The 9,724-nt window shown below is 42.5% G+C and overlaps 1 protein-coding gene across 3 annotated transcripts; it reads right to left on the bottom strand.

Moving 5' to 3' along the window:
* Positions 1 to 326: 326 nt before the first annotated feature.
* On the bottom strand, positions 327 to 9,332 carry LOC115356432 (angiopoietin-related protein 7-like). Of its 3 annotated transcripts, none has more exons than XM_030047597.1 (9): positions 9,147 to 9,332; positions 8,255 to 8,504; positions 6,328 to 6,543; positions 5,099 to 5,218; positions 4,545 to 4,659; positions 4,011 to 4,148; positions 2,983 to 3,199; positions 1,337 to 1,532; positions 327 to 1,263 (listed from the first exon to the last, which is right to left on the bottom strand). In XM_030047597.1, the coding sequence occupies exons 2-9, from the start codon at positions 8,408 to 8,410 to the stop codon at positions 1,117 to 1,119; spliced, it is 1,305 nt and encodes a 434-aa protein (XP_029903457.1). In that variant the 5' UTR covers positions 8,411 to 8,504; positions 9,147 to 9,332; the 3' UTR covers positions 327 to 1,116. The 3 variants fall into 3 exon arrangements, with proteins under 3 accessions (XP_029903457.1, XP_029903458.1, XP_029903459.1); XM_030047598.1 differs by having other exon boundaries at positions 8,255 to 8,507; XM_030047599.1 differs by lacking the exon at positions 9,147 to 9,332 and adding an exon at positions 8,820 to 8,908 and having other exon boundaries at positions 8,255 to 8,507.
* Between the last annotated feature and the right edge of the window lie 392 nt (positions 9,333 to 9,724).

Here is a 9,724-nt window from a genome sequence, read left to right on the forward strand (position 1 = left end):
AGTGTTGGGTTGTATAGTTCCCTGGGTGTGATATGAGTCCATATGGTGATAAAATATCCTCATTAGTTGCTCTTTGATGCCTTGGACTGCTAATTCTGACTCCTGTATTTGTGTCTGCATTCACCTCCAGAGCAAAACAGTTCCCTAAATAACACTTTCAGTGCATAAATGAATGTAAACAAAGCAGATAATGCCAACATAAAAAGTAACAAGTACCACTACCCATTTTTTAAGAAATTAAATGGCACTTTTCTTGTTATTTTCCTATTTTTTTTGCACTACCCATTCCTTTGCAAGTGTAGCAGGTAATAACTGTCTTTTATACATCTTTTGTACTGTTTTCCACTTTATTGTGCTGTGCATGTGCAAGTTTACACAATCCTCCAACGGCATATCTTCTTTGCCTGAGCCTACTGTGAGACAATAGCACTTTAAGAAGATCCAATCAAACAAAGGGAATAAAATCTAGTACAGTCCAGTCACTCTGTTTACAAATTATGCATGGACTTAATTAAATAGATGAATATCAACACCCTTTATAGTTTAATTTAAAGGTACACCATAGATTCATAATTGGCTAAAATTAATAGTGACATAAAATTGGGATAATTCAATAATCATAAATAGAACACTGAATAAGCACACATCTCAGGTATATGGATTTGGTAAGCAGTCTCGCACGATCTGCCAGCTGCACAGGTCTCCTCTCAGTGGTTAGACAAACCTCAAGCTCAGTCCGTTCACTTTTATACTTGTTGAGAAACTAAATGTAGAAAATGTAAGTACAAAATCAGGGAGGGCTCACTTCCCTCGACTGAATGAAATGAAAAATGTCCACATGTCCCAAACCTTCCTGGTGTTTTGTTACCAACAGAAATGAATCCTTGATGCAGGGACTATTAGGAGCTTAGAGGACACACCATTTCCAGTTACATTCACTATGAAAACTGGTGACATACTTGCCATCCACTCCCTTCTTGACGAGATCATCCATTAGAAATGACGCTTCTCATCCACTTGTCCTGTGTCACCACAGTTATCATCACTGTGAGGTAACCATGTCACCCCTATTCCCGTGATGCCCTTCCTCTGTTCTGTCGCCATGGTGATAATGCTTCAGGGTGACAAACGGGGTCGGAAAGTGCGTGGGCGGATCATCATGCTGACTTTGCGCAGGGAGTAATAGTCGGAGTCTCTCCAGGAGTACCAAACGATCCCATCAGGACCCAGGGGGCCCGGCCCTTTGGGGGTGTAGCGGCCTCCCTGTGGGATAGAGGGCTAGTAAATGTTCTGTAATTCATAGCTTCATACGGCCTAGAGCGAGAGGCTATCTTACCCTGTAGTAGACTCCATTAAGGTTGGCATAGAAGCACTGGTTGTACCACCAGCCGCCGTGGGAGATCTCGGCACAGATGTTGCCGCTGTCGGGCGTACTGAAGCCCTGCTTGTCGTGGTACCAGCTGAAAGAGTCCTGCGCTGTTCCACTGAAGCCTGACACGTGGAGACGGTACTGGTGTTCCTCATCCTCCACACTGGATACACACACACGCATGGACAGACGAACAGTGGGACATAGAGATGCTTGAGATGTGAACAGTTATGCCCCTTGTCCTATATTCTCATGGCCTGATGTTCCCTAAATATAATATTTTCAAACTGAGAACAGTCCTATGTTCTCTCAACATAAAAAGAAGAAGAATGCCCACACTGCTGGTATATTAGCAAAAATGCATAGTATGATAGCACATGTTCAGTAGTTTTCAATAATGTCTGATATGGTATTTATTGACAATTTATGACACCAATGTGTTTGAATAAGAATCTTTATAGAAGACTGCCCATAAATTTAAACACCATTGCAGATATTAGTTACTGAACATGTAGATTATATCATTTTTGCCAATATGCCAGAGGGATGGACATTACTTTTCCTGATAGGTTAAAGGAATACTCCAGTGTCTTGAGCCAAATACCCTTTTCCTGACTTCACCAGACTGAGACAAGATGAACCTTAAACCTTACAGCAAAGCTGTCTTATTTACAAATGTATCTGAAATACACGTTTTTAAAAAAAAAAAAAAAAAACAAGTCGCAATTATAGTTTCAACCATGTAACTTCTCCTAAACTGACTCTTGTTTCTTAAAAAAAAAATCCAAGATGTGTATTTCAAATCCACGATACCCTGTGTAAATAAGACAGCACTGGAGTTGCTGTAAGGTTTATTTTCTCACCTTGAAGGAGCTACTGATGACTCTATAGACTTCAAGTCTTTATGTTAAGCTAACAGGAAATGTTACTCATGGGAACTTGAACCACTGGACGTACAGAGGTGAAAATGGTATTAAACATCTTGTCTTATTCTGGATAAGTTGGAAAAGGGGATTTTGCAGTATTCCATTCCTTTCCTAATGGTGAAAAGCAGGGTGCCTTTTTGGTTGGACTTGGTGACTGCTGCACACCCTACACCTTATTAACCTCAGCACCTTGTTTGGCTAAGTGACGTCATGAAGGGGATTAGATCCGAAAGTGCCATAAAATCCAGTGTTAAAACTCTGCTATAAAAATATTATTTCAAGAGTAGCACTGAATGAAATGAAATCAGATTTAACAGAGATTTGGAGTTTAGTTACTGTTTAAAGGACCATATCAGTGATTTGCCCACATTTTACACTGCAACAAAACATTTTGTAAATGATGATACTAATTATTTCACAAAATATTGCCTGTGAATACTGCTGTGAAGAAAGTTTGAAGTCTCTGATCTTCATTGTCGTATCATAGTGGAATTAATGGAAACCAATGGCTGGATATGATTTTGGAGTACTTAAGTATGACTATTTGCTTTGGGAAAAGATTAGCAGAAAAGTAGATCTAGTTTTGTAGATATCATGGTAAACATGAAGAACAACTGGTATGGCCCTTGAAGGGAGCACAGGGAGCTGTCGGTGTGTATGCATGTGTATGTGTGCTCCTACACAAACCTGAATCTCTGGTAGAGGGCGTGCTTGTGCTTGTTGCTCCAGTCCTCCAGGTCGATACGGAGGCTGTAGTCTCCCTGGCTGCTCAGGTCATGGATATGGTCGTTGCCCAGCCAGAACTCTAAGAGCAGATCACCAAACCCATCCCTGTAGTCCCTCCAGGTGCGGTCGAAACTCACAGAGCCGTCAACTCGCCGCTGGATCACCGTCCATCCACCACCTGAGGAAGAAAGAGGGCATGGCACTAGCAGAAAACTGGGAATGTTTTCACACCCTGTCCCTCCAAAGAAGTCAGTGGTCAGGGTCATGAACAAAACAGCAGTAATGGACCTGGTAAAGACTCTGCATCTTGTTTAAAGGACCAGACCCATGATTTTGCATGTTTAGTATAATGCCTACAAAATTTCTCCTCCCTTTTATCCTTCCACTAGTTTCCATTCATTCCACTACAATATAAAAATGAACTTTCAGAGACTTAAAACTTCTTTCACACCAGGATTCCATCACCGTAATAAAGTTATCCAAATTAGTTTTCCTAAAAGCGGCAGCACTATTCTGTTTGGATGACTTCAAATTGAGCAGAGTGAAACAGTCTCTCCACCAGAAAGTAGTCCCCGGGGAAATATTTGCTTTACACAGCCAATTATCAGTTGTATTTCTGAATGGCAATGACTTATTTAGTTGCAGAAGTAGGACATTGTAAAAGTGCGTTCTTCTACCAAAAATTAAAATTTGAAAATCAAGGGATTTGGATTACATGCTGTGAAGTCTCAAGTATACCCAGATGATTTGCAAAATGGCTTGTTGCGATATAAAATGAGGGTCAACTGTAGTAAATGCACGAAACATTCAATATCACTGGTATGGTCCTTTAAAGACACTTGGGCAGAGCAGATGCTTGCCAACATGGAGCTTGACATACAGCTAATCTGATTGAGCTGTGGTTTGTCAAACAGCTAAGCCAACCTGTGACCCCATAAAGACTGTATGCATCTGTGTGTATGTGTGTGTGTGTCTGCATGTTAACTCACCATCAGTGTCCATGTCACAGTAGACCTCCACAGGCATGCCTGTTATTGATGGCACTACTGTGTAGAGACCAGACCTCCTCACTCCGTTGTAGTATATAGAAGCACAGTCTATGGGACAGTTACTCATGTGCTGGATCTCTGAGGAGGGAAAAAGTAAGGCAGGGTTAGATTGGAGGGGCACTAAAGTAGACTAAAGAGGGGAGTTTTAGCCCCCTCTGCTGGTAGACCGTGGTATGATCTTGTTTTTGCTGTGGTGGAGGAAGTGGTTTTTGCAATAGTATGCAGTCTCTGAGAAGCCCCTGATGTGACAAGCTTCTGGTGTGATGGAAACGCCCATGAGAAAGGCAAATGAGTTTGCCGCAAGTGATTTCTGTCAGAGGTTAAGGTTAAGGTCAGGGGTTAAGAGTTAGAGTTTGGATTAGGCATGGAGGGGTCTCACCAAGTGCAGCCTCCATCTTGCCAGAGGCTTGACCAGCCTGGGGCTTCTTGTTTGGACCTGCAGCTTGACCCGACTCAGTTTCTGAGACTGCGTACCTGGGTGCAGGGCCTCCTGGGCACTCATCAGAGGACTGGGATGTACTATGTTGATCATGCAGCCAGGATTCCTCTTCACTTTCTCCACCATAGCTGTCAGGTTACGGATCTGGTTCTGCACACAGGTTTTGGAAAGTGTGCATGTTTTTGCACTAATGCACAGTAAGCCTGAACCCTACTTAATACTGCTGTCTTGTGAAAACCCCTTTACTCTGCTGATTTCCATAATTTAACTTAAGTTGTTTGCATCATGACATCAAGTTCAAATAGACTTTCAGTGGTTTCAAACACCACTGGACAAACTCAAAAAATGCTGGTGTCAAGATAAAAACAAAGCTTTCTTAGCTCCTGAGAGAAAGACATTGTGGAGATACATAGTTTTTACCCAGTAACAACTCAGTTGCTTTTTCCTCTTTATTCCATTGTCTAAACCACCCTTCCCCAGCCCACACCAGTACATTAAGAGGTAAAGTTTTATTAAGAGTTCATTATAATATCAGAACTGGCGATATATGGTGAAACAATGCCAACTGTGATGGGACCATGCAGTGTACCTGTAGGTCCAGGATCAGAGAACCCTGTAAGTGCAGAAGGGTGGTGGTTTCAGCATAGTGCACTTCCAACTCGTGAAAACGCTGTTCCAAGGACATGTTCAAATTGTTCCTCTCTTCCCTCTGACACAGCACATGTAAATGCACACCCATACAAACACACAGTAAGGGCAGTGTTCAGGACATCGGACACATGTTAAGATGCAAATGTCAAATCACACCACTGACGCTGTCAAAAGGCAACACAGTGCCTTCACTTGTAAAAGCTAAGAGGCAGCCCAGCCCAGGGTTTATTCCTAGCCTGGATAGGGAGGATAACCTTAACTCCCATTACCATACGCACTCTGAAGTCCTCTCCTCTGCCCTGCGTCTGTGTACAATGCACATTAGCGCTGGCCACCATCCACCTGTGGCCACTGTGCAGCCCGAATGAGAGCCTCTGCTTGCAGGCTCATTGCCTTAGACACATGAGGCAGCACGTGGAAGAGTAGGAGGCTAATCCTGTTAGCAGCCAGGGTCAAGGACATGCTACAGGAAACCCAGCTAGATGACCAGACACCACATTACAGTGCATTACACTGCAATACCTACTGCACAAAATGTTTCCTACACTGCAGCACAGCAATTTTCTATACTATCCACCAATTCTTTATGCTTAACGCCTAACAGGGCACAGGCAACACAAAATGCCTCTTCTTTCAAATGGGAGTGCAGGTATGCTTTGATCTAAATCAAATCGCTCTCAGGCTTCTTCACATAAATATTCATGTGTGGAGTGAGCAGTCCTTCACTCAAGAGGCTCTGAGCAGAAGAAAAGATTAAAATATAAAAAAAGAAAAAGAGAAAACCAGTAATTGCAATGGTACATTTAATCGTAATGCATATTTCTGTGGCTGAGATGAATTGGTGGTCCAAATGTTCCTCACATCCGACGCAGAGGAGTCGTACTCAGAAGAACAGAAGTGATCATTCCAAATGAAGCTGGCTCCACTATGGCTTACTGGTCATTTTGCACATCATCATATGTGTATACAATAACAATACATCAATCAGACTTCTGTTTAAAATGAATTCCTTTCCTTTTCTGGGTTTGATTGCCCTGTCTGAGAAAATGGAGCCAGTCAGTAATGTTCAGTAAGCGTCTAGGTAGACTAAAGTCATTACTCAAAGCAGGTGAAAGGATTTCAGCTGATAGTTGACCCGGGCCCGTTAAGTAGATATGGAAACCTCACCTGCAGCTCTAGCGCCTTGATGCGGTGCCGGTGGTTCCTAAGCTCCTCCTGCAGCTCAGAGATGGTCTCCTTCAGCGTCACAATCTGCTGCTTCCTCTCCTCGTTCTCATGAAGCCAGTAGGAAACCTCATCGGTGCAGCGAAACATATCTGGGCACCTCTGCTCGTCCAGCTGAGGCAGCGTGGCCACCAGCCGGCACATCCCATCCTCCATCAGCTGTTAGAGGAAACAGATTTTTGTCAGAAACACAACCGCCAACTTCCCAACAGACAGAAAACAGCATGTGAGGTTGTGCTCACATACTGTTGACAAACATACCATACCATTTATTATTTTTATTTCCGCAGACCATCTGTTCAACTTCAGATTTACAAATCACACAACTCGGGTGGATGCCATATCAGGAGAGTCAACGTATCAGAGAGAAATGGACAAACTGGTGGGTGTGAAGTAACAATACACTGCAAAAACGCAAAATCTTACCAAGATTATTTGTCTTATTTCAAGTCAAAATGTCTTATTTCTAGTCAAAATATCTCATTACACTTGAAATAAGACATGATCACCTCAGAAGTAACTTGTTTTTAGACAATTTTCACTTGTTTCAAGTAAAAAATCACTTGAAACAAGTGAAAATTTGTTTGTTTCATTGGCAAAATTTGCCAGTGGAAAAAGTGAAAATTCACTTGAAACAAGTGAAAATTAGCTAGAAACAAGAAACAAATTTTGCCAATGAAACAAGCAAATTTTCACTTGAAACAAGAGACAATTGATCATGTCTTATTTTAAGTGTAATGAGATGTTTTGACTAGGAAGAAGACATTTTTGACTTGAAATAAGACAAATAATCTTGGTAAGATTTTGAGTTTTTGCAGTGTGGCCATCACAGAGCTTTACAGAAATCTCATAATAAAATGAAAACAGAAAGTTTCAATCATCAAGAGCCATTTGACCCATTCAAATGTGTGGAAACTCTCTTGTGCAGGGACATCATGTCAAAGAATGAAATCAACACCAACCCTCAACAAAAAGCCCGATGATGATTTTGCTTTCTCTGGCACCTGAATAAGTTCAACCACCCTGAATAGTACTGATTCTATTCTACACAACCATACTATATTTGGACCCCTGCCCCTTTCAGACACAACATTCAGTGTGTTACTTAGTGCTGATCACCAGGGGTCTATCTTGACCACAAGCCACGCAACACCCACACAGTACAATGAATTTCTCACTTATGGCCAAATCAACATGTCATCAGAGTAGCTTTTTCCCCGTTCCTCCTTGTCTTGTGATCTTCACAGGCCACCAGCTGATCTCCATGTGTGAACACACAGTCACACTACACTCAACTCTGCACACCATTTACACTGTCTTACTTAGTCACTTACTTGTAATTTCCCTGTTCAAATTTACTTGGAAGGGTGTGTTGTTTAGTGTACAATATGTAGCCTACTCTGTTAAACTCCCCTAATTCTGTCTGTATGTACATGATTCTATAACTATCTTATGGTATTTTTCCAGTATGTGTACTTGTAAATGAAACATTATTCTGATTCTGAGCAGCACTCACACCAGAGAGAGATATTTAAAGGAATAGTTCACCCCCTAGCTGTTCTGTAGGACAGTAGTGGTGCTATCTTCCTCTCATTGTTACTGAGTGCTGGATACTGGCTGGATGCTCCAAATGCTAACTGTTAGCCTCCTGCCACTGAGGTGGACTTCCTCACAGCAAACAAAAATAACCACCGAGGAAGATAGCACCACTACTGTCCTACATAACAGCTAGGGCAGAGGTGAAATAATATCTATAATTTTCAAAATGGGTGTACTATCCCTTTAAGGCAACAGGTTGCTGCTTTGGTGACTTGTTCGTGGATGCAGTTCTACAGTTCTACACTTATCGTCTATCATGTTCAGCGAGTACCTGGTTGGTGTAATCCCCACACTGAGTGCCCCCGCCAATGCGCTGGGTGGTGGAATTCACGATGTCCGCTTTGGCCTCTGGCACCAGGATGAAGAAGATACAGAGAGCGGACCACATGCTCCAGCCTGGGGCTTCGGTCGAGGGTTGGAGAGACATGACCACTTGGTTATTCTGACCCTGCCTGCTCAGTGAGCGCGAGGTTGGGTCTGGGGAATGTCTGTCTCACCATGGGAGGCTCTGCTGTCTCTCCCTGCTGGGAACAAGATGGGGGAAATGGCTGTAGATGCCTACAATAAAGTAAGATCTAATTCATGATGTGCTGTGTCACTTTCTCACCCACTCTCTCTCTCCCTCTTTCTCTCTCTCTCTCTCTCACACACACACACGCCTCTGCCTTATTTTCATGGCCAATGCTGGGTCATGACCCTAGAAAAGTGAGCTTGATGAAGAGGAAAGTGATGCTTAAAGTCTGTTGCATGAATGTAGATTATTCTTAGGTACGTGAGTGAAGACACACATGCATCCAAGCACTCATGCACACTTAAATGTGTTAAACTGCCCTTACATCCAAATTGAGTTTATGACTTAAAGTGAGTTTAATTCAGCAGAAGGTGATAGTCCTCAAGATCTATAACACACAGCATTTATCTAAGTGGCTCTCTCGCTTTCTTTCCCTGTGTGAGTGTGTCTCTCTCTCTCTCTCTCCCTCTCTCTCTCTCTCTCTTACACACACACACACACACAAACACAAACACACACACACACCAATCTACATTCTGAAGGATAGCACAGATATATAATACTAAAAAGAATGCAGTACTCTTCCTCTGTACAGTCTGTGATGCAAATGTTTCATTACAGTTAGCGCCTGTGGAAAAAGCAGTGCACTCACCCCAGCCATAGACAATCTCCTATCTATTCCCTGGGCCATTTCTGGCCAAGGAATCTTCTCCATGCCCCTTGTATGCCTTTCCTTCTCTATACGTCTTCCAATATTTCTTTCTTATTCTGTGTGTCTCTTGCTCATTTTCTGTCTAATTCTCTCTCCTGCCGTTTGCATAGTAGACATCTTAGCCCCATAATCCAGCCCTAAGAGGATTCACAGGGTGTGAGGGATGCAGGAAGGCAGAGGAACAGGGAGACGGTAACAGAATGTTCAGAGATTGACACTAATGGGAAAAAATAGAAAATGTTTCATTGTTAGCAGCAGTACTAGTACAAATATTTCAGTGTCTGCATGCGATTCAGTCACAACTGCTGCTGTCTTTATTGATTACTCAATGTTTTGGCAGCATATAAGGAATTGCATTTCATGGTAATCAAGGTTTTGAGGTGCATTTGCAGCGAATGCCATGATGTATTTGCGACAGTACGGTTTGTTATATGTCCTATAAAGAGAGCCGGGTTTTGAAAGTATGACAAAGAAAAGGAGCGATGGAGGCAGACAGCACAATGCTGGGTAATATTATG

This window comes from Myripristis murdjan, chromosome 24 (assembly GCF_902150065.1).
Source record: "Myripristis murdjan chromosome 24, fMyrMur1.1, whole genome shotgun sequence".
In the NCBI taxonomy this organism is placed as follows: Eukaryota; Metazoa; Chordata; class Actinopteri; order Holocentriformes; family Holocentridae; genus Myripristis; species Myripristis murdjan.